This window comes from Sciurus vulgaris (genome assembly GCF_902686455.1).
Source record: "Sciurus vulgaris genome assembly, chromosome: 3".
In the NCBI taxonomy this organism is placed as follows: Eukaryota; Metazoa; Chordata; class Mammalia; order Rodentia; family Sciuridae; genus Sciurus; species Sciurus vulgaris.
The window spans coordinates 135,915,655-135,941,675 of record NC_136463.1 but is presented as its reverse complement, the minus strand read 5'-3'; the positions used below and the strand labels follow the sequence as shown (position 1 = coordinate 135,941,675).

Sequence of the window (26,021 nt, the reverse complement as noted above, 5' to 3'; positions counted from 1 at the left end):
TAGATCTAAGACATACTTGCAACTCCCAAGTTTATCTTAGCACTATTCACAAAAGCTAACCTATGCAATCAACAAGTGTAAGTTGATGGATAAATAATAAAGAAAATGTGGTAAATAAACACAATGGAAAAATTAGACATTAATAAATGTAATTTACAGCAATATAGATGAAACTGATGACGTGGTAAGACAGAAAAACAATACTGCATGTTTTCACTTGTAGAAACTAAAAAAAAGGAGGTCTCAAACAATAAGAGGAACTGGAAGGAAGAGTGAGGAAGAGGGGAGAGAAGCTTGATAATGAGTACCAAAATACAGTTATACAGGAGGAATTAATACTGGTATTATATACAGCACAATAGAGTAATTATACTCTACCACAGTATATTTCAAAATAACTAGAAGAGTGTGAAGGTTTCTAAACATAGAAATGATAATGCTTGAAGTAGTGAAAGTGCTAACAACCTTGAAGTAATCATTATATACTACATACACATATTGAATTATTATAGTGTATCCTGTTAAGTATGTACAAATAATGTGCCGGCTTAAAAAAGAAAAAAATTTCATATTGAAATATTTTGGATATATGAGGTTAAATAAAACATTTACTTACAAAAAGGGAAGATATTCATCTATAGTATCTTTATCTTGCAGAAAAACTGTATGATACAAATTTGTCAAATGCTTCAAGAAATGAAAATTTACCACTTATAGATATCACGTCAATGTTTAATAAAAAAAGAAAAAAATACAACCAAGATCAAAAGCACTTAAGGGCTTCTGAATCTACAGAGTCAAACATTTTTGTTACTTAAAATTTAATCATATATATTAGACTAACAAAGAAGTACACTATTAGAAGACTAGGCAAAATACATTTTTCTTACTTGAATATGATCATTTTTAAGTAGAGTTTTCAGTTTTTTCAACTCAGGATCATTTGAATTTTCATTTTTTCCAAAATAAAAAAATAAGAGCCAGCGATGATGTGCCAAACGATCCTTGAAAGTGATAAAGAAACATCAGACAGGTAATTCTAAGGCAGAAGTTATCTTTATTTCCTTGACTTTGAGGTTAGTTTAAGCTACCCTACTCAGTTTAAAATATTGTCTAAAATCTAAAATTCAGACCATTCATACTCTTATTGCTTACTGGGAATAATGTTATGTAAATCAATTTTATAATCTTACAAGTGGATAAATCATTGAGTCATAAAATGTCCAAGTAGATAACTGTGCCAACAAAAAAATATGGTTTTAACTATACACAGTTAAAAATGGGGGGGGGGGGGGGGCTGGAGAAGTCAGTTTTCTCAGGTTTAATAAAAAATGTGGTAGAAATACATACTCAAAGCTCTGGGATTACAGTCAGTAGAGTAAAATAACTGATTCTACCACTAATAATATTTCTAAGAATTCTAATCCCACATATAACACTTCTTAATTTTCAGTGAACAATATAAAGAGTATTATAAACAAGGAATTCAGATCCAAAGTTCCTTTGTGATCAAAATCTTGCCTTTCCAAACTTTGGGTTAGGAAGGTTTTCTAAAACTACAGATTCACTTTGAATTAGCAATACCTTAATTCCAGGAATCAGAATTTAACCTAGAACTGATTAATATGTAATTCTTTGAAACTGCTACTTTTAGTTCTCTCCAGTGATGAATAAAACAATGCTGACTTGAAAACTTAAGGACTTGAAATGCTACCAGTATTTATTACTATATGCTACTATTAATAAAAATCATTACCTCTAGAGTGCTTGCTGAAAGTAGTTCAAAATCTGGAAGGTTATGTATTATTTCCAAATATATTTCTTTAGCATCCAATGATTTAAGGAACTAGAATAAGAGAATCACATTGTAATTTTTGAGTAAACATTCAATTATATTTAGTGTCTTCTTTTTCTTTATTATTTTTCAGTTTCTAAAGAAGAAATTTTAAAGTTTTTCAAACTACCCCAAAACATTTTTTTCTTTATTTTAAATAAAGTAGATCACATTTGGGCAATTAAAATAATGTATTACCACATGACCAGGCTTTAAAAAAAAAAAAAAAGTGTAAAAGAAATTCCATTATTAGTTGTTCAGTAGGTGGAATTTTCTATGGTAATTCTTACAGTAATTTGCTAAATCACCACAAAAAAATACTATATTCAGTTTAATTTTAAGGCTAACCATGTTTACATGTCTCATACATTCTTTTAGTTTTTAACAGAATTTTGATGATCTAAGACATTTTATACCCCGACCAATTAACAGTGGTTAACTTCTAACTGGGAAACTGGAATGGGTATTATAGCTTATTATGGAGGTTTTCAGAATAGTATTCACAGGCCAAACAATATAGGAGTATTTACACTAAAATATACATAGGTCTTAACATGTTGTAAAGCCATGTCTCCTCTTTAAAACCAAAACTAAAAAAAGGCACACCTCCCTTCTAACAAATCTCCTTTATTTCTGTCTCACAGAGCCCTCTCTGCTGGTACAATTCTCCATGAAGCAGCCATTACAATTAAGAATGCAGGCATTGGTTACATCAAGTAGATGTATATAAGAGTTGAAAAAACGGTATATCTTTAAACATAAATCATCTGTTAAATAATTTAAAAATATTACTTGAAAGATGTAAAAACTCCATTACAAACTTGAAGGAACTATCATGGAATCCAGACTTTAATAGAGCTAGACATGAGAATGAACACGTGGATAAAAAGTATACCATAATACAAAACTTAGTTTTTGCTTACATTTCTCAAACTCACTATTATGTTTTTTGAAAACACTAATGGCATACATATTCTTTAGGATCTATATGAAGTAATTTCTGCTGTCAAATGGCTTAAAATATAAAAACAAATCTTTACTGCCTCAATTTTATAGCTTATAGTTCCATACTTTAGTTGGTCATTATGAAGATTTCACTAAAATATTCATAATGGTTTTATATACATATAATTAATATATTATAAACTCATTATAAACCTTGTTTGTCTTATAGAATTTGCTAGTTGCACTTTTAAAGGACACTGCTTTTGAACTTCACCTTCCACATATATTTAGCTGGGATAATGCTTTACAGTTTTAAAACTTGAATGTATTTAAGAAGGATGAGGAGTTTAATTCACCTCTTCCTTTTACTCTATTTCCAGTGTCACCCATTTCTGTTTCCTAAGACAGCATGAGCTTGCAGTTTGATATCATAAAGTCCAAACATCTTATACTTTGTATGGGTACACAAAATATAGAAGGCAAGAGATTATATTTAGTATTTGTCAGGACTGAGGCAAGCCTCATTAACGACAGCACAGTGCCAACTAGCATAGTTTTGGAGGGCAGTCTGGCAATGTAAATTTAAAATCACTGTGGCTTTTCCATTCTAACTAGATAACTGAATAAGTGAATCAAAATGAACATACAGAATTGCTCAATAGCACTGCTTATAGCCATAAAAAAATTGAAAAAGTATGAAAAGAGGACTGATAAAAACTAAGTATATCATATTTACTCAGTGGATTATACTAAGGAATTGTTAATTATCAAAAGCATAAACACTTTAATAATGTAAATATATAACATGAGTAACTGAAATATATGTATATGCAAACATATCCATTGACCAGAATTTTCCTGAAACACCAAGTAATAAGACTAGACTACAAAACAAAATGTCCCTGTGACCCCATTTATGAAAATTACACATTTGCATCTCTACACGTATTTCATGTGTATGAATGTATATGTAGTATATATACATAGTACAAGTTCATATATACACACAGAGGTACTACACATACACACAATCACCAGAATACTTTTAGGCATTTGATATTGATATTTAATGTATCAGTGAACAAACTTTAATGCAGGAGAAAAATAGTGGAAGAGTAAATAAATTATTGTGTATGTTACAAGGTGATAAATACTCTGTAGTCATAGAAGTAGATTATGAAGTTTTTTAAAGATAGTCACAAATTTTACTGGCAAACTGGTTACAAGGTAGGAGAAAAAGAGCAATTGAAAGCGACTGCAGGATATTTGGCCTGAAAAATAAAGGACACAGTATCATCAACTGAGATGGGGAAAACTGGGGAGAAACAGATTTATATGGGAATTTTAGGGGGATAATTATAGGCATTTAAATCTGACATTTTGACTAGTATCTCAGGAGATGTTGCTAGGCAGTGGTATATGTGTACACGTCCACGCATGCGTATAACATTTCTGGAGTGCAGGGCAGAGGTCCAAGTCATAGATATAAACTGAAGAGCTGTCTAGACAGTCATAACAGGGAGTATATATAAGAGATCTGGAAGAGTATTTACCAAGATTTGATGGTGGCTGTCTACTAGTGATTTAATTTTAGGAAATCTCATCTTTGTATATTTTTGTACTGTGTGTGAACTTCTGAAATGAGCATGTTTTATAATTATCAACATTTAAAAAGCAGAATTGAAACATAGAAAACTAAAGGAAATTTGTGCTTAGAGTCTTCTTTATATCCTTTTGGGATTCCCCAGGGAATCCCATTATTTATCTCGCTTCCTCGAGTCTGTTTTCTGATTCAGAAACACAGGGAGGTGATCTATATTAGATTTACAAACTGAATTTACATCAATCCCACAGGGTACTTAAAAACATAATTGGGCCCTAGCTAAACCTACCAGGGATCTACATTTTTAACATTAGAAAATTCAAAATAAAAACTTATGATAAAAATCCTTTTTCATTTAACCTAAGAAAGTATTTCATATCTTTGGGGTTTAAAAGTACAAGGGTTTTAAATGTAATATAAATGCCGGTTTAAAAATAATCCTTAAAAAAGTCTACAAACTGAATTTGTAACAAACAAAATTCCAGGAATTACTTATTTGATCTAATTAATGAAATGTTCCATATAAACTGGTTCATTTCCTTGCTCATTGCTTTTAAAGAATATATTTTTTAATGTGTGTGCATGTACACATTTGTAAGTAAAGAAATCTCCTTAAAATTATTCATACCAAAATACTGTTTTTCTCCTTGTTATTTAAAGTGGCTCCAGGAGGAAAATAAGCAGTAGTACTTGTTGTGATATCCAAACTTTTACAAAGGTTGTCCTGGGTGGCACAGTCCATCCATCCTACATTAACAAGGCCATCCTAAAATGTTAAGAAACAAAAAACACACTATGTTGTAAATGAAGAAAAGGTTATTGTAAAACTTTTCTATTATGAAATTACAATTTTTAAATAGTACTCAATAACTTGAGATAATATAATTTTCCATTTTCCCTTGATATTAAACATCTACTTTTTATAATTTGTAAAAATCTACAAAAAAACTATAGTTACCATGTTTTTAAAATAGAAAATAGCCTGTTCAATAATCTTTTAGGTTAAAAATCAAACCTGACTTGTTTAAGAGTCATCATTATGACTGTACTTTCAATATGTATCATATAGTATCAGATACTTTGTGTCTACAGCATATATTTAAAATTAGTACCTTCCCAGTGTTCACCTATTAGTGGCTGAGTTTCTTTAATGTGCTCCAATATTCCTATATGAAAAGTACACTTCTCAGAACCTCAAGTTATTGAAAAAATTTTCTGGACTACTCAAGCTAGTAAACAATACAGGAGTAACATACACTCAAGTAGAATTTCAAACATCAAAGAATGGGACATTAATAATAATTGAAAAAACAGCTGAGCAGTTTCCACAACTTTGAAAATAGATTCAAGAAGTCCAATCTCAAAGCAGAATAAGTAAATTAACATCTACGCAAATCATAACGAAACTTCAGAAAACCAAAAGTCTTAAAAGCTGAAATGGTAATTTTGATCTAAGACAGGGAGGCATGTTGTAAGCTCTAGGGCACTCATTAAAAAAACAGTAAAAGAAAAACAAACAAAAAACTGATAAAGAGATAGTAGACAGAAAAAATGAAATTAAACTACTTGATTCATCCAAAAGAAGGCAAAAAAAGAAAAAGGATCATAACATAGTTGGGACAAACAGAAGACCAATGAGACAATAAATATACACAATATATCAGGAATAATATTAAATGTAAATGGACTAAGAAAAACTAGTTAAAAAATACAAAATTAACCATATGCCAAATGCAGATAATACACCTTAAATATAAGGATATCAGAATGGAAAAAGATGTACTATGCCAACATTAACCAAAAGAAAGTCGTAGTCATACTGATGTCAGTAGAGGCAGATTTGAAGGTAAGAGTCATTACAGTAGACAGAGTTGTTTCATCAAGCTAGAGACTCCTATCACAAAGAAAAATAATTCTAAATTAGTACCCACACGGTGAAAAAAGGCTTGAAATAAACAAAAAGAATTAAAAGGAAAAAACAAATGTCCACAACAACAAAAGGTTATTAATAAAATTAAGATGGATATTTGAATGGTAGTGTTAAACCTGCCCCAACTGATTTTACCTAGATGTACCTATGAACTACAGAATTTACTTTTTCAAATAGACATGAATATTTATAAAAATTTATATGTTGTGCCATAAATCGAAGCTCAACAAGTTAAAAAAACATCAAAACCATGTTTGCTACCCATAGGAGAATTAAAGTGCCATAAATAACAAAAACAAAAGACTTTTAAAAACCCCTCTGTTTGGAAATTAAGAAAGTCCTAAATAATCAATAATTCAATAAAAATAAAAGGTTAAAAAATATTTTGAATTAACTAATAATAAAAATATATTTCAAAATATGGGACGTAACCAAAAGCTGTACTCAGTATTTTGTAGTCTAAATTCGTATATTACAAAGGAAAGTCTAAATCTCAATAAATTAGAAAAATAAAAGCAAATTAAATTCTAGGAAAGCAGAAGGAAGGAAATGAAGTACACAAATCAATGAAACTGAAAATATGCAAAACAGAAACTTTAAAGTTTGATAAATGTCTCCTAATACTGACGAGAGAGTGTGCAAAAAATCATTATGAGAAAGTGAAAGTGGGCATCACTATATAATAAAAACTCCACAAAAATCATAAGGTATTATGCATAACCATATACTAGTACATTTAAAAATTTAGTTAAAAGGATAAAGTCATAGAAAAACAATTTCGCAGAGGAAATAATCTGAATAATCTGGTATATTAAAAAAAAGGAGATTATAGATATAAAGAAAGCGCTAGGTAGATAGCTTCCCTGAAGTCTACCAAACAAAAATATTATGAGGGGAAAATAATACCAATCATACAGAAACTGCTTCAAAGAAGAAAAAAAGAAGACCTCCATCACATTTTTAAGGTTAGCATTTCCTTGATGCTAAAAGTGCACAGATTTATTGCAAAGGAAGAATATAAAAGGCCAAAAGCTCTGATCATCAAAAATTAACAAAAAAAATACTGATGTTCAGAGCTCATCTTTAAATATTTTTAACATCTAAGGGAAACCTGTTTTTTTGTTTTTTTTTTTTTTGGGGGGGGGGGGGGCAGGGTGGATGGTAGGTACCAAGGATTGATCTCAGGGGGGCACTCAACCACTGAGCTACATCATCTCCAGGCCTGTTTTATATTTTACTTAAGAGACAGGTCTCACTGAGTTGCTTTGCACCTCGCTTTTGCTGAAGCTGGCTTTGAACTAAGATCCTCCTGCCTCAGCCTCCTGAGCCGCTAGGATACAGGCTTGCACCACTGCACCCAGACCTAAGGGAGACCTGATTTTGATATTTCATTATTCTTAGAAGAGTTTCAAGTAAATTTAATATTGCATTGAAAAACCATTGTCTAAGCATACAGTGAAATAAGGGAAGGAAATGAAACAGAAGCATACCAAGTTAATCATTTCAGTATCAGATAAAACAATTTGTTAAGAAAAAAAAGCCCATGATGTGCAAAGATTTATATTTATACATCTGTTATTTAACAGCCACGAAAAAGATATGTTGATCATGATCATACATTATGTGAAAAAACAGACATGCACTGCATAATGTTTAGGTCAACAATGAATAGCATATATGACAGTGATCCCATATTATAATCCAGCTGAACAATTCCTGTTGCTTAGTTGAACACATAGCTAAAGATGCAAGAGAAAAGGAATAAAAAGAAAGAACCCTAAAAACTTCAATTCACAGTGGATCTAGTAAAACCTTTTGAAGATCTTAATAAGCTACTTACAAAGTTTGAAAATATGAACCCTTACACCAAAAGGTTTGCATTAATAGAGGAGATGTTCATAGATATTTCTGAAAAGAATGACACTTCTTGTGAGCCTCACAAGAATGAGCCTCAGGAAGATTCAGAAAGATTCCAGAAGGGGACACTGCTATCATAGGAGATGACAGCTACCATGTTTGTTACTGTACCTGAAGAAATTCCAAAAGGACAAGATGTGGAGATGAAGGACAGTGATACAATTCTGACACTACAGAGGTCTAGGCTAATGTGTATTTATGCTCTAGTTTTTAACAAAAAAGTTTAAAAAGTGAAAAAAAAATTAAGAGATAAACATTTATAGAATATGCACCACAAACAAAAACATCAACAAAAATACCAATGAAAAAAATTTAATAAAATACACATATAAAAAATTATTTTTATACAGTTGTATGTGTTTACGTCTTAAGCTAAGTATTATTATGAAAGTCAAAAAGTTAAAAAAATAACTGTTTATAAAGTAAACAAGTTACATTAAGCTAAGGTTGATTTATTACTAAAGAAAGAAATTTTGTTTTCATAAACTTATTGTAGCCTAAGTACAGTGTTTATAAAGTATACAGTAGTAAATTAGTAAGGCTCTGGAACCTCACATTCATTCACCACTCACTCAATTACCCACCTGGAGCAATTTCCAGTCCTGCAAGCTCCATTACCTACTAAGTGTTCAAAACAAGTGTACCATCTTTTATACCACAATTTTATTTTACTTTTTCTATGGCTAGATACATTCATACTTAACCACTGTGCTACAACTCCTACGGTATCATCTCTAGCAAGTTTTGTAGCCTAGAAGCAACAGGTCACACCATACAGGCTAGGTTTAAACAGGCAACACCACCTAAGTTTGTACAAGTATACTCTAAGATGTTCATACAATGAAGAAATTGTATAATGTCATATTTCTTAGGATATATTCCTGCCCTGAAGCAACATGACGGTATATATAAAGGAATAGGACAGGAAGAAACAGATCAACAATTGTAGTTGGAAGTTTTAATATAGCTACCTAGAGATTATAGATCAAGGAGAATAAAGATAAATAGTACTGATATGAATAACATGATTCAATGTGATCTGATACAAAAATTATACCCAACATACATATACATAGAGAGCTTATTATTTGAGTTCACATAGAAGTTTCCCAATTTTTACAACTGACCAACTCCCAAGCCAAAGAAAGCTGTGATAACATCAATTAATCAACATCTGACAGATCACATTCCTCAACCATAACATGATGTGAGTCTAAGAAATAACAAAAGAAACTAAAAATCGACACAAGAAACAAAGTTCAGAAACAATAAAAACACTAACACATAACTAGAGAAATTCATAATAAATGTAGAACACTTACAAATGAAAGTACTACATCAAAATGTGCCACGCACAACTAATAATTTAGAAAGTTTTATCTATGAACACATTTATCAGAAAATAAGAAAAATTATAAAAATGTTTGTCAAGTGCTCAAGAAACTATGAAAAAGATTTGAAATCAACTTATAAAGGTATTTCTTTACATGGTGACATAGTTTTACAAAAATGATGGATGCTTACCAACATGCCACTAAGCCTGAGTCGTGTTTGTGAAGTCAAACAATCTGAGGGGAAAAAAAACTTTATGAGGCTATTTAAGCTTTATTAAGTCTATGCTCTTATGCCTTTCCCACAAATTACCTTGTTGATTCTAAGACCATTAACTGAAATAAATATTGAAATTATTATTTAGTAGTCTCATTTTATATACGCAAACTATTTCATTCCTTCTCACTAATTTTTCAGGATTTCTAACTAGAGAAAAATTAAGTAAGCATTTCTTTAGGGTCTTCTCAAATCTCTCCTCCTATTAGCAATTTCCTTTATCCAAGAGATCTCATGATATGGGAGAAATAAAGTGTAATGGAACTAGGTATGTTAGGGATCAAATTAGTATAATTTTTATTTTTATTATTTGGTGGTGCTGGGTATTGAACCCAGGGCCTCACACATTAGGCTAGTGCTCTACCACTGAAGTACATTTGCAGCCCAATAAAATCTTAACATACGTCCTTCACTAGTTTTATGAAAGTTCTGTAAATATGAATGTTAAAGACACAATGAGTTTAGATTTGGGAGAAAGGGAGCTTTCTAGAGCCTAGAGAAGAGAGGTAAAATCAAACTACCTGGGGTTAAAAACAAGACAAAAGAATGTAAGATAGTTTTAAAATGTTTTATTCATGTGTAGATGGACAGCAATCTGGGCATTTGGTCAAAATGAAACAAAACCCATTTGCAAAAAAAGTTTAAGGCTGATTTTTGCTCAAAACCAGTATATTCCTAATATAGGTCTTACAGGAGGGGTTTAATGGTTAATTTTAGTTACAAGATAAACATATTCCTAACAAGGATGCATTATAGGTGAGAGGTGAAGTGTGGGGAAAAGATACATGTTGGGATTAACATATGAAAATGTATGAAATTGATGAATAAGAATATTTTGTAATATTGGGACCTATTTTTAACCACTCTCATTGAATGCAGTTCATATGTTATAGTTTGGCATGTAAGATATTGAATTTCAACTTAATTTGTTGAGGGAAAGGTCCTAGAAATGAAAAGGTATCATCTTCATACACACAATTTTATGAACCAAATGTATATGTTTTTATATGTCTAAGGAAAAATCCATACTCCCAAAAATTATTATTTGGGAGGAATTATAGTTGTTAACAATAATAATTTTTGCAAACTACCAAATATACCGGTGGCTACCTAAGCTACAGTTTATCATGACTACAAGTAAGCTGAAAAACTTGTCCAACGAATACATGACACATTAACAAATTAACAATTTTATAACCTCTTATGAGAAAGGTAACAAAATGACATATTCAGTAAGTAAAAAATTGTAATCTTGGGTTTAAATTATAGTTTCGAATCATCAATTATTTAATGAAAAGTCAATTATAGTAGCATATTTAGAAGACACCTAAAATTTAAATGTTACAGTCTTCATTTTAGAATGACAAAATAACAAATAAAATTACCTCCTCCTTTGAAACAAAAAGTGATCAGCCAGCCAATACCAGCAGCAAAAGCAGTTTGTATGGAGTTAACAAAATTTCCTTTAAAGAAAATAAAAGCAAATTTCTGATCACCATTACCCAATATTGCAAACACTCTTCCAAATGATTTTTGTCTTTCTAATTTCATGCTCTTCTAATTCACTGTATTAAGTTATCTTTCTAAAAATCCTCTTATGCATGTCAAAATCCTCCAAGTTTTCATCACATAAAATCTAAATTCATTATTTCCTTAAGAATATTCAAGATGGCAAGAAAGGTCTCTTGTGAGCTACATATTTAGATGAAACTTACGTGGTTCTGCATACCACTCTAACACATTACCATCCTTTTGTCAGATACAGAAAGTATTGCCAACTCCCAAAAACAGCGCTCTCCGAAGACTTCCTATTCACTTTCATGAGAGACTGGATATGACATCTTCTGAGGAGTATTTTCTAACCTTTCCTATTTTCCTCAACTAGGTTATTTCAAATCTTTTGTGCCTCTCTAAGCTTATATCTATCATAATAGTTACTATACTGTACTCTAATTGTTTATTAGTATTTTCCTCATTAAAGTAATGAGGTTGTTGATGGCAGGGATTATATATTACATTTCTGCAGCCGTAGTAATTAAGTTTCTGACACATAACTGGTACTCAAAAAATTAAATAAATATCCCTTTAACCATAAATACTGTCATTTCATGGACCGTTTAGAGTAACAAGACTAAAATCACTTGATGAATTGAAAGCCAAAGAATTGTTTTTGAATTTAAATCTGGATAGGCATGAATTTACTTCTTATGCTTATGAAAGCAATAAAACACATTACTAAACATTTAGTTGCATTATGAACCTTATCATCTAGCTTCATCTCATATCCATTTTTCACACTTTGTTTTAGTTTCTGTAAAAATAACTAAGTTGTTAAATATTTACTATTCAATTGAAGTCAGAACAATGATATAATTTGCTTTTAAGAAACAAGGAAGAGATACTTCAAAATTTCAGTACTATGACCAAAATATTAATACTGCCATTATAAAACTCAAAATTCCCATTTATAACTATCTATGAATATCAAGCATATTAAGAAAATAAAATTACCTGTTGATAGTTCTGTCACTGTGCTTCTAACATGTTGCATGGCAAAACTCACTAAACTTTCCTTTGATCTGTCTCCATAATATTTCACTGTCGCCTATTGAGTTTTATAAAAAGAGAAACATCTTTTACTTTTTCTCTTTAAAACTCATAAAAAAGAGCATCAAATACTTTAATTTTACATTATTTTGAACAGCATATCTCTCAACAGTATAGTATATTTTTAAATGATACTCTGAGAAAATGGATAGTACAGATTCCACAAGTCATCTGATTAATACTAACAGTTTTAGGTTTATCACTAGAAACTGGAAAATAAGAGATTAGAGCTTAATATTCAATGAGATAATATCTACAAAATACTTTGTAAACTACAAGGCACAATATACATGTTGAATAAATTAAGAGGAACTGAAATTGGAAAACACTTAATTTTGATATACAACAAAGTTAAAGTAATGACATTTAAAAGTATTCAGAAAATAATCCAAAAGTAAAACATGCAGGACTGAATGTTCACCTATTTCAAGAAGAAAGACCTAAGGAATATTACTATGGGCTCTATTACTATTAGTATGCATTTTTATTATTTAGATGGCACCTAAAGCAACACTTAAAAACCAAAATATTCTACAAATACACAGACTGTGCTTTATCTAGCATTTCATTTGTTATAAAGTTCTGCAAATTTGAAAAATGCTAATTATCTCTTACCATTCCAGATCTAAAAATGAAGAGGCTGGGATAACTGTTGACTCCTTTCATTCGGCACAGCATTCTATCATCACCACAGTTCACAGCTCCAATTCGAAGTAATCCATCCACTTCTTTAGCAAAGTCTCTCCACTATGACAGAAAAAGTGTAAGTATTTTTCTAATCATTTTTTCTCCTTGAAAATATCTCAAGCTATGAAGCTTTAAAGGAAAAAAAATTTATCAAATAAAACCACATATATGTAAAAGTATTTGATAATTATTTGATACTCATAATTATTACTAACAGAAATATCCCAACATAGTAAAAAAATAAAAAGGCAAAAATAATCAGAAGGTAAAAAAAATACATACAGTGGGAGCTAAATCATGGCAGTGTGAACATCCTGGGGAGTAAAAGTTTATAAACCACAGTTCTCCAGAATTAACAGCAGCATCTAAAAGAACATAAAACAGTTATTTACTAAATGTGTTTATTTTAAACTTTATTGAGATCATAACAGAAAAAAGTCATAAATATTTCATACTACCTTTATCATTTTCTATAAAAGCTTTTTATATGAAAATATTTCAAATATCAAACCAACAGTAATTTTTTTTTAACTTTCCTAAACTCATATTTGATAAGAAGCATGCATGAACTCTAAGAAAAATATGGCCATGAAGCTTAAAAAAAAAAAAAAAAGGTGATACATGGAAATAACAGCCAACCTTATGTAAGATAAAAGGTAAAGTGTGGGGAAAAGATAAAAAGAAATAGACTGAGAGTGAGGTTCCTCACTATCTATAGCATAGGTTAAGTACATGGTCAATCAATTCTAATGACTAAATTCTCAAAGAATGAGAAACCTACACAACAGTAAGGATTGCAGAATTAAATTTAATCTTTGCCATAAATAAGACATTTACCCTGAAAATCATGTTGTTTGAGAAGTACTAGATCAAGGTTTTTCTCATTTCAAGACAAATACATATTTGCTAAAATAGATTTGAACATGTCTAACCAACAGTATATGTTATAATATGTAAAATAACTTGATGAGGGTAATGTAATTTCATTTTATAATTTTAACATTGTAAGGGTGTATCTGGACATTCAAGATAAAAAAGCAAAGGCTATTTGCTTTTGGACATTCAAGATATAAAAGCAAAGGTAATTTGCTTTTGGTTAAGGGTTTTCATACAATTCCACATCAAAATCAGTTATTGGTAATTTTAGTTTTTACTTTTTTCTCATAATTTATTGGTAATTTTAAAATAAAAGTTTCATAAATAACAGTAAAACATCAAACAAGAATACTGTATGAATTGTATATGATTAACTCAGGGTAATTGGAAATATGTAGGAGTCAATATTTACTTATATTTCAATGACAAGGCAGAGCTATAGAAAAAAACAGTTAATTGTATACCACAGGCAAAATACAAAATTTGTAATTTTATCAACTATTTTTGGCAATGCTCAGAAAATGACAAATAGACTGCTTTATCTAGGTTGAAACAACTGCCAAGTTGGCTCTGATGAGCAAAGGATGCAAATTTAAGTAAAACTCTCAACAGAATACAAACTTTAATAGAAAAAGGGATTACCCTATTAGTTATAACATGTAACAAGATGGCTATTTATATATGAAAAGAGAACACAATAATCAGAGGTATTACTGTTCAAATGTCCTAAACAAAAATATGAGGAAAAGCAAATCTAAATCACATACAATTCAACACAAAACCTTATTTACTGTGAAAATGTGTAATTCTGGTACTATGTTTTCATGAACATTTCTAACATATCAGCCTAGATCTCAATGATTGTTGAATAATAAGATTAAAAGTATTTTTTCTTTTTCTTTTTTTTTTTTGGAGACCATCTTGCGTTGCCCAGGCTGGGCTTGAACTCATGATCCTCCGGGGATCAGAGGTGTGTCCCACTGTGCCTGGCTACGATTTTTTTTAACACTACATTATCAGAGCACAAACAAATGCTTTTACATAACAGTGAACTGAAAGCAACTGAGTATACTTCAAAATCCGATTTTTGGAATTATACAACTGCAACTGATATATGTTAGTATTTAGACAAGTACAACTAATAGTTTCTTTAAACAGAAAAATGCAATAAAAAGTAGAAATGCTTTGAGTTCCTCTTTCTTGAGCTATCTTCTAAAAGATGCCAGGATTGCATGGTACTACTCAGAATGACCAGGATACACGTGAGATGGTCTCTACTTTTATAAATACTATCTAGAATTTGATTATAATGACTGAAACACTACTGTGCTGTAACACATATTTATTGAGAAAGATGAGAACATTTAAAAGCTCTGAAAGTATAGTTTATTCATCAGAATTTTTTCCTTCTGAACTCAACTAGAACATTGGGGTTTCCCTCCTGATAAAATTTAACTGTACTATTTGGACTAATTCCGCCACTACTAACAACTGGAAAAATGGACAAAATACAAAAGACCTTTATTAAAAGCATCAGGGAGTTACCAAACAGTGAAGAATCAGGAGCTCAAGGTATGGAAAAAGGTGGAAATCAAAGAGCCAATGTTTGCACTTTGAGAAAAGGTAGCAGTTGACAAGGAAGAAATGAGCAGAGATTTCAGTTGATTTATTGGGCCAGAAGGACAAAAGGGAATTCAGGGCACATATCTAAAGAAGGGTTCTATACATAAAACACAACTGGAAAGTGACTAGTCCTCTCAAAATTCAAAGCACAGTTTTTGAATTACTTTGTTTGAATAAGCTGATTTGAAAATATAGTATATGTATTTGAAAAAATACATACACTTCCTAGAGGAAGAAAACATAAAATAATTCTATATTTATGAAAACACAAGACTAAGCAACTCAAACCAATAGAAAACAACTGGTAATAGACACGTAAGTAAAGCTGGTGTGATATTTACATAAGTACAAATTGATTCTACCATCAGTTTAACATCTTCCTTCTGCTTCTTCAACTACAAATTCAGAATTATCTTGTCTTAGTCTAGTAATATGAAGAGTAGTATTAGAGATCAGATGGAATAATGGCAAATATGTATTGAATCTATCGATATTAGCTAGTAACATAGTCCAACATTTTGTGGCTATAATAATTTAAAACTACCATTTGGGATTCTATGCAAACAATTAGTGTTTCTCAGCCTTTTCTGCATAGTGACACATGCTGAAAATGTCTGAACCAATATGCAATATGAATATCAGTAAATTCTCATTATAGGTGGATTCAAGAACTGGTTAATTTGCAAGTTTTGTTCAGTTCCTTTTATTCTACCTGCAATTCCAATGTTTTCTGCCCTCTTGGTCCACACAACACTCACTGATACAGAAGATGAGTGACAGTAAAACCACACAGGAAAAGGTATAGATTCATATAACTACCATGCTGTAAAGTCATGGCCAGCATTTTATTACACGGGTGTTAATTTATCCTACCAATTATCCATACGATTCAAATTATTCCTACTTCCTCTGCAGGGAAGATACATTTTCTCTTTACTCAGAACACGAAGTGTTTATATACAAAACTTGTAATAGTTATTTTTTATGCCAGAAATCACTGATAGAAAAAGTTAGAATAAAAGGTAATATTTGCTCAGAAGTAACAAAAACTGCACAAAATCAAGTGACTGTAATATATCCTTTTTGATGATAATATATAAGAAACACGAAATATATCTACTTTTTGCAACTGGAATGCTATATTAATTTTCTAAATTAAATGTGATTATAATACAGCAGAATAAAACAGGAATTTGAGATTCAATTTACCATTTTGAAATAATAAATGGAATCTATTTTATTATCATTGTATAAAGGCTGAAAGTATAAGAATTGAATCCCGTTTTTGTTAGTTTCTGAAATGAAACATGCATAGCTATATTCTTATATCCATTTTCATACAAATCACAGATCAAATTAAAACTGCTTCTAAGATAACCATATAATTATCCACAATTATTAAATAAAAAAACTCACACTAGAAGTTTTTCTTTTTCCTTTTTTTCCTCTTATAGATTCTTTTTAGTTATACACATTAGGATTCATTTTGACACAATTATAAAAGCATGGAATATAATTTGAGCTAATTTAGTCCCAAGTATTTTCCATTCCTTCCCCTCCTCCCTCCCCACCTTCCCTTCCTCGACTCTACTGATCTTTCTGCTATTTATGAAAGTTTTTTTGTTTTGCAAATACGGACCAAGCTAATTTGGCATCCAAATCTGGTCTGAATGGACACAGAGCTATATATTATTTTTATTTCTTTTGTTTGATATACATACATGCTTTTTTTTTCATTTATCTGCATTTTGCTACAGAAATACAAGTGTCTTTACTAATGGTATACTGCCCCACATTCTTCTAGAAACACTGCTTAATATATAAATAATATACCATCATTACCTTTCTAAAATCCAAAAAATTTCTGACTTCTGAACACATTCAGACCCAAGAGTTTTAGATGAGATTGAGCTTGTAATAGTTTTAGAAAATCATGTCTACAAACTTACCAAATTCTCTTCTTTCCAATGTTATGATTTCAGGATCATCATCATAAATACCTAATTTTAAAAATATACAAAAATTATAAACACTTCTCCATAAAAATAAATTACCACATGATATTCACTTTGGTTTTAATCATGAAAAAATAAGATTTTTGTGTAAATTCTTAAACTTACATAATGTGTAGTAAACTAAGAGAAAAACCAACAGGAAATACTACTATTGGTAATACATTTACCAAGTGATATAAAAATATTAGTTTCCTATTGTGTATGTTGTCCATAAATGGGGCAGGGGGTCGTTGCTAATATTCACATCATTTCATCTCCACAGAAAATTTCTGTTTTCTAACTTTTTATTTTAAAATAATTATAGGCACACCAGAAGTTGCAAAAGCAGTACGGACCTTCTCAGGTACCTTTCTCCCTTCCCCATGGTGACATGTTATATAGAAATGTACCAGTAATGAGTTACATTACTGTTAGAATTTAGAAGTCTTTAATTTTCAGATTATGTGGGTTTTAAAAGTGCTTATCACTTTAAAATATTTTCCACTGCTAAAAATCTTACAACACTTGAAGAGGTAAAGATAAACATTTAGCAGTAAATATAATTTTACTTACCATAATTAAAATCAATGTGAGAAATTTTCTTATTACCATATAAAATATCCAAATAGTATTAACAATGGATATAAAACCAGGGGTCAGCAAACTTTTTCTGTACAAATCATTAGTAAATATTTGAGGCTTTTGGGGACTTATGATTTTTATCACAAATACTAAACCCTGCCCTCAAAGCATGAAAATTATAGTCAACATGTAAACAAATAAGCATAACTACATTCCAATAAAACATTTTACATAAACGGGTGCTGAGCCAGATTTAAATGGTCAATGAAATGTAGATTGCCAACAGCTGACACAGTTATTGAGCTTTGAAAATACTATTTTGAAAAGCCCTTTGGTTCTAGAAACAAATTTAAAATATTTTTGTCCATTTAATATAAAAGCACATTTCAGTTGTTAAACTGTATCTGAGGTTAATTAATGACTGGGAAATACTGGTTCTTCTGCCTCAATAACCTGTGTTTGTTTTCCCTCTCCCTGGTTCCTTTGGTTCCTCCCTCTGCTCTTATCTTAATTTTCATTCCATAGCAGAAGGATGATATTTCTACTAATGTAACCACCATTAAACTTCAAAGAATATTTAGCCTTTGTTGGAAAATATGATGTTCTAAAAATTAAAGGCTTCAGTACTTATCTTTTAATGCGAACATATATAAACATATTTATGTATATACTTATTTAAGTAAGCATCCCTATTAGAGTATTAACAAAGATTTGACCAATACACTTTCATATCTGTACAGAAAACCTCTGTATACAAATTTCCTTCAGAATTCCACTCCCATGGTAAATTTAAAAAAGCAAATCAAGGTGAGTTATTAAATTCATAAGCTAAGTGGTGAAACAAAATCAACTTTTCTATCACTCAGATAAAAAAAATTCACAATATATGACCTTACCAAAATCATAACGATAATAGTTCCAGCTTTCATATTGGCCTCCTTGATTATCTTCAAGTCCCTTTTCTCCATATTTGTCATACTTCTTCCGAAGATCTTCATCTTTAAGTACTTCATATGCTCTATTTATTTTTAAAAAATCACCATGTGCATTTGGATTATTCTGTTAAAAAAAATTACAGACAACACAGTTATTTAAGATACACAATCCAAGTCCCTTGAGAACCTATGTGTGGGTTAATTAAAACAAAGATTTCTGGACTATTACACGCAAACATAAGAAGGGGCAGTACAACATGATATGAGTTATCATGGGATGAAATCAAGAAATATTTTCTAAGGAGCTACCACTTTCAAAAATTAATGAGAAAAGTAATGGAAATAAGAAATGACTCTTCAAAAGGCTGACATGATCATACAATGCAAATCACTCTACAAAATGCAATTGAGAAAAAACAAGACTTTTAAGTCTTAATTTTTAAAATAAATAGAAAAGTCAACTTTCAATATTAAAATATTGAAACAATATAGACTGTAGGTTATTTTTCTGAAGCAAATCAACATTAACTTTAAAAAGCTCCAATCCACCAGGTAATTACAAAAAAACTAATATAAGAGGAATAATTCAAAACTGGATTGGAAATGTTTCTCTTATTATTATGTTTTGGTTTTTGAAGGATGCTTTCATTTAAATAATACATGAATGTAGGTTTACCATCTTTCATATTCTGAAAATTAAAAAAAAAAACTGAAAAAGTGAAAAATCCTAAATATAGATTGCAAAGAAAGATAATCAACAAGAGTTCTAAAGAAATACTGTATCTATTGCTCAGCTTTATGTTCCTGAAATAAAATCCTTTTAAAAAAATTCTACCTAGAAAAAAAAAATTTTAACCATGTCTTTATTCTAAATAATGATGAAAGGTAAATTTTATTGAGTTCATTAGATGAATTACAAAAAGACCATAAAAATTAAAAGTAATTTAAAAGATAACATTATTGGATACACAAATATTTATAATTGGAAGTACATCTGCTTACTCTCAAGTTTTAATTTATAAAACTTTAACTCGTCTATGGACTTGTGTGGGAAAAAAACATGGAAGTTAAAGTATACAATTATCAGTTACTGTCATTTTTGGCAAGACATATGCTTTGAGTTCTGAAAATAATTGTTTTCTTCTCTAAACAGTTGATCTTAACCTACTCTACTCTAAAAACTCCTTCATAGGATGGTTTGGGGATTAACACCTTTAATATATGTGCTGGGAACACATATAGGGAACAGCCTATTTGTATGACATTCCTTCACACTATTCCAAACTAGAATATGTTTCTTTTTCTGTTTTTAATTGAATTGTCACTTCTGACATATTATTTTTCCTCAGTACTTCAAACACTTTTTTTCTTTTGGGGGGTGGGGAGGGCGTGCTGGGGATTGAACTCTGGGGCACTGGACAACTGAACCACATTCCCAATCCTATTTTGTATTTTATTTAGAGACAGGGTCTCAATGAGTTGCTTAGCACCTCATTTTTGCTGAGGCTGGCTTTGAACTTGGGAACTTCCTGCCTCAGCCTCCTGAGCTCCACAGATTACAGGCGTGTGCCACCACTCCTAGCTTTGAACACTTCTTCAAAATATTTTAAATACCAAAATGAGATACAATAATCAGATATTTTCAAAAGCAAAACTTTACTTACTGGGTTTTTATCAGGATGTAACTTCAATGCTAATTTCTTAAAAGCTTGTCTTATTTCTCTACTGCTTGCAGTTTTGGATACTCCAAGTAAACTGTAAAAATCCTGATCTGTGCCCACTAAAACAGCCATATACACTATCAGAAGACAGAGACTGATTCTTTTTAAGTCTCTGATGTAGTCATCCTTATTTAACCAGACTCCCATTCTCTTTCTTATACAAGCTCTGGTTTAAGTGAACATTAAGAAAGACTGCTGGGTCAAGCTAATGTAATATGCAAATTTGAGAACTTCTGTCCGCATTACTTCAAGGGTGAATTAAGTATCAACAGATTGTCTCCAAAGATGTTAATCTAAAGAGAGAAAAACAGGCAGTTAAAACACATTTCAAATGAAACAGCAATAACATAAATTGTCAAATAGCACGGTCAGCCATAGAATCTCCATCAAATGGTAAATCACAATGAATGATGTGAGATCTATTTAGGTGGCCAGATTTGTATAAATACTCAAGACAGCAGATAAAGGTAGTGAGTAGTGGTAACTAGCTAGAACACTCACTCGTGCACACATACACAAAGAGCAATTTATACAGTGAGAAAAAACCCTCTCATCAGCATCAGAACACAAGGGCAGAAAAAGGCTGTATCTTCTTTCTATCTAGCCTAAATGTTGTTCTTTTGTAATACCTCTTTTCTTTTTCAGCTGCTTCTTTACTTCCTAAAGCTATTCAGTTTTCTTTTTAATTAGAACTCACTTGAGGGAAATGTCTTTTCAGGGGACTGGAAGGAAGCACAATGTTTTTCCACAGGGTCTCTATTTTGCATGTAATCTTTTAAAACAAAAACAGTTAATTACCCTGTTATAATAAATAACTTATATGGCAGGTCATCTTTCCCTGAGTTTTCTAAGGTGCTTACACTAAATTTAAGTAAAGACTATTTCATAAAAATAGAATAGTATCTAGTGTAATTTTATTTTAAAGTTTATGTTTAATATAAATACAGAAACAACAGGAAAGGGACAATCAGTTATTTAGGCAAGTTTACCTCTGAAGGGTAAAAAGAATGATTATTTCACCTAACACATTCAAGCTAGTACACTTTAGTACCTAATATCTCAAAATGCTTTGAAAAACCTAACTTTCCTACTAGCATCCTCAGCCAAGTCTGCCTTTCTTCATTTAAACTCAAATACCTGGTTTTAAAAATTCCTCCTTACCTTTGAATAGTCTTCGTCTCACTTCTAATCCCACCCTTTCATCCCACAAAAATATACCTTCGGGAAATATACTGATGAATAAGCAACACCCAGGCTGAAAACGACCATCAGAAAAGAGAACATCTCACTCCTCACTTTGGGATGAGGCGTTCCTCGCCTAGGGGCTGTTCTGTCAGCGTGGGTGTGGCTGAACTGCCCCAGGCTAGAGCTCAGGGACAGGTGGAAGCTGTCGGTGAACCCTAAGTGCGATTCGCGAAAAGCGAAAGCCTCCCTGCAGCCAGCATCCCGGAGTGGGATGGGGGAGAGTGGGGAGCGGGGAACAGAGCTGTCCAGTGCGTGTCTCGGGTCTGGCCAAGAGAAAAGAGAAGCTGAATTAACTGAAGCTAAAGTGAGAAATGGGAGCAGGAAGCCGGGAACCGACACACAGCACGGAGGGGGTAAAGCGGGGGAAGAGCCGGACGAGAACACAACACGCCGGTGGTCTGGGCTCAGCGGAACGGAGGTTCAGGAGCGCAGGCATGTCGCCCCTCCCTTCCGGAGGGCCCAGGCCGCTGCCGGCGCCGGGACAGCCCCGGCCCCCGGCCCTCGCCCACCTCGGTGTCGCCTCCAGCAGCTACTCCCCCATCCTCAATCCCCGGCGGCGGACTCTGTCCGGTGAACCCAAACTCTGCTCTGGGAAGGGAAGCACGCGCTCTCCGACCGCCAGGCCGCCGAGCTCGGGATGGGGGAGCACACGCCGCACCGGCAGCGAGAGCGCGCGGCCAGCTCGGGTCCGCACCTCGGTTCCCCGCGCGCCGGTCTCCACGGCGAGCCGGGGCGGGGCCTGCTGCGGGGCATTGTGGGAAAGGCGTGGAGGACGCGGCCAGAGACCCGCCGCAGCGGCGCGGTGGGGAGGGTGGTGAGGTTTAGGTTGACGTGGCCATCTGCTCGGGATCCGACTCCAGCTCCGGGTGCATCCCGGACCTGAGAGACGGGGGAGGACTGCGCCGCCCGGGCACCCGCACTAAATGAGGCAGGCGCCGGCCACAGGCGGAAGAAAGAACGATGAAGCCCGCCCCTTCCTGGTCCGGTTGCCAGGGTGACCGGGAACCTCCCCCCCCACCCCCCAGGCGGGGTTGGGAGTGAGAGTTCCTTAAAATCCCCCTAAGAAGTTGGGGATGTACAGGTTTTGTCAGGTTGATGGAAATTTGGCAGGAAAAGGGAAGCTTTCCCGAACTGACAGTGCAGGGTCAGCCTAGAGAACTAAAAAGGCAGTAGGAAACTTGCAAGAAATAAAAATGTGAGTATACCAACAAACATTTGAGCCTTCTACAGTAGTTCCTGGTTTCCAAGTCATCCAAGCCAGACACTAGGGCGTTATCCATACTCCTTTCTTTCACCTGTATCTACGTAATCTGATACAGAATGTATTTTTAACCTGAGGCAATATAACAGTGGAAGTAGCTACATTTAGGACCATCAAAAGAGAACACATCACAACGATACTGGTATCTATTTATGAAATTAGCTCCAACATGAAATAAGTTGTAGTGGGTAACAACTTCACGGGCAATATATCAAATATCAGGTTATAAAATTTTTATGACTACATGGAACCTATGGCTAATATTTTAGAAAAACAGAGGAACTAGAATAAACAAAGGAAGAACTGTTAGAAAGAGCCTGATGTGATCATGGTCAACATGAACCAGGAAATGGTGTAAGGAAATATACATATATTAACTCACTCCTCCAAATAATCTTTATTTGATAATGGCTATTATACCTATTGCACAGTTGCTGAAACTGAGATAAATGTGTTATAGCTGAAATTCACACCTAAGTAACCTGACTCCAGGGATTGTGCTGTTTATTATGTAGAACTGTGAACCAACATTTTTTCCTTTATTTTTGTTCTCATTAATTAGACATGATAGTAGAATACATAAATGGAGTATAACTTCTCATTCTTCTGGTTGTACATGACGTAGAATCATACTGGTCATGTAATCATATATGCACATAGGATAATAATATCTGATTCATTCTACTATCATCCCTATCCCTATGCCCCCTTCCCTACCTTCAATCTCCTCTATTTTTCTTCAGCCTCTGCGAGCCATTTATTGTGAAGTTAACATACACATATCAAAGAAACATTCAGCCTTTGGTTTTTTGGGTTTCTTCACTTAGCTTGATATTCTTCAGCTCCATCCATTTACCTGCAAATGCCATAATTTCATTCTTCTTTAAGGCTGAGTAATATTCCATTGTGTATATATACCACAGTTTCTTTATCCATTCATCTGTTGAAGGACATCTAGGTTGGTTCCACAATCTAGCTATTGTGAATTGAGCTGCTATGAACATTGTTATGGCTGTGTCACTGCAGTATGCTGATTTTAAGTCCTTTGGGTATAATCTGAGGCATGGAATAGCTTGAAAAGCAAAACTGAAAACTGGAGAATTAAGTGGGGCCCAGATCACCGTTTTTTAATGCCATGATGAATGAAGAGTTAGACTTTATCTTTTAGGTGCTGAGGAAGCTTTTTACATAACTATGGCAGATATTGGGACTAGGATTCAAAGGGGAGAAAGCTGGAACAGGGAGATTAATTCAGAGAATATTAGGCCAAATGTGTCAATTTAGAGTAATTTATTAAAAGTTTATTGTTCTCTGGGTTGTATCCTGGGGGATACTGTAATGAATAAAGCTATAGCTCTGCCCTCAAAAAGTAGGATAACGGAGTTTACATCAGTCAATTATTCAAACAAGTCTGTAATGCTTAGTGCTGTAGAATGAATAATGGGAAAATGACCTACTCCTGGTGGCAAAGGTTTGAAAAAGATCTTACCAAATTTAAAAAAAGGAAGGGGCTGGGGACATAGCTCAGTTGGTAGAGTGCCTGTCTTACATGCACAAGACCCTGAGTTCAATCCCCAGCACCACATTAAAAAAAAAAAAAAAAAAAAAAAGAAAGAAAGAAACAAAAGCATAGAAGAAATTTAATATAATAGGGGGCAAAGAATTAGAACAGAGGGAACAGCAAGTATATAGCCCTGCACTTCAAGAATGTTTTTAAGGAATAAAAGGAACACTGGAATGCAGCAAGCCAAAAGAACAGAGTTAGCAAAAACAAGACTAAAAAGTAGGAACAAGATTATGCAAAGTCTTGAAGTTTTGTCTTTCTTCCTAAGAGCAATGGGAACCCATGGAACAGTTTCACACAATGGAATGCCATTATATGTTTATTAAATTTGGGGACATCTCAGAGTTGTAAGAAGTTAAATGTATAGTACAAATACTTTGTTTTTCTCAACCATTTGAGAGTAATTGCTAACTTGTCTCATTATCTCCACACACGGTGGTCTGTCTGCCTGCCTGCTTTCTTCTCACAAATAAAGACATGCTCCTAAATAACCACAACACAATCATCAAACTCAGGAAATTACACTACTACATTATTACTGTCTAATCCACAGACCCTATTCAGATTGTGTCAATTGCTCCAATAATGTCTTTTCAGTAAAAGGATCTAGTCAGGAACTACTTTCTTCATTCTGTGTCATAACATTTTAGACTTCTTTGATCAGTTTTCTATTTTTTTCCCCTTGATTTTTTAAGACTTTGGCAATTGTGAAGGACACATGATCATCATACATTATATTTCTGTTTGACTTGTCTTGAATTTTCTCATAAATAGACTTAGATTATACATATATGACAGGAATAAAATAAAACTGACACTATATTCTTTTCATTACTTCTTATTATTAGGCAGCCCAGAGTTTGATTTGTCCCATTGTTAATTGTGTTCACTTTGACTTCTTGATATAAGCTTTTTTTTTGGTGAGGCTTTTGCTCTATAAAGTTACATTGTTCCTTTTTTAAATAAGTGCTTTCTGGGAAGGTACTTGGATCCTCTGTGAGCTTCCTACTTCTCACAATCAATTTATTCATTGATATTTTTATGGATTCATGGATTTCTATTTCATTAAATGGACATCTATACTGTCAT

General features: G+C 32.6%; 1 protein-coding gene across 2 annotated transcripts in view; it reads right to left on the bottom strand.

Moving 5' to 3' along the window:
* Positions 1 to 23,035, bottom strand: part of DNAJC10 (DnaJ heat shock protein family (Hsp40) member C10) — a 53,370-nt gene extending 30,335 nt beyond the window's left edge. Inside the window, exons 1-12 of one of the 2 annotated variants that reach the window (XM_079134551.1) lie at positions 22,617 to 23,035; positions 20,806 to 21,155; positions 19,103 to 19,265; positions 17,580 to 17,630; positions 13,414 to 13,496; positions 13,060 to 13,191; positions 12,349 to 12,442; positions 11,223 to 11,300; positions 9,754 to 9,797; positions 5,011 to 5,148; positions 1,757 to 1,846; positions 891 to 1,004 (exon numbers count right to left, since the gene is read on the bottom strand). In XM_079134551.1, the coding sequence (XP_078990677.1) occupies positions 891 to 1,004; positions 1,757 to 1,846; positions 5,011 to 5,148; positions 9,754 to 9,797; positions 11,223 to 11,300; positions 12,349 to 12,442; positions 13,060 to 13,191; positions 13,414 to 13,496; positions 17,580 to 17,630; positions 19,103 to 19,265; positions 20,806 to 21,009 (1,191 nt within the window). In that variant the 5' untranslated portion in view covers positions 21,010 to 21,155; positions 22,617 to 23,035. The remainder of the gene's footprint in view (positions 1 to 890; positions 1,005 to 1,756; positions 1,847 to 5,010; positions 5,149 to 9,753; positions 9,798 to 11,222; positions 11,301 to 12,348; positions 12,443 to 13,059; positions 13,192 to 13,413; positions 13,497 to 17,579; positions 17,631 to 19,102; positions 19,266 to 20,805; positions 21,156 to 22,616) is intronic. The other variant, XM_079134552.1, reaches the window with a different exon arrangement.
* Between the last annotated feature and the right edge of the window lie 2,986 nt (positions 23,036 to 26,021).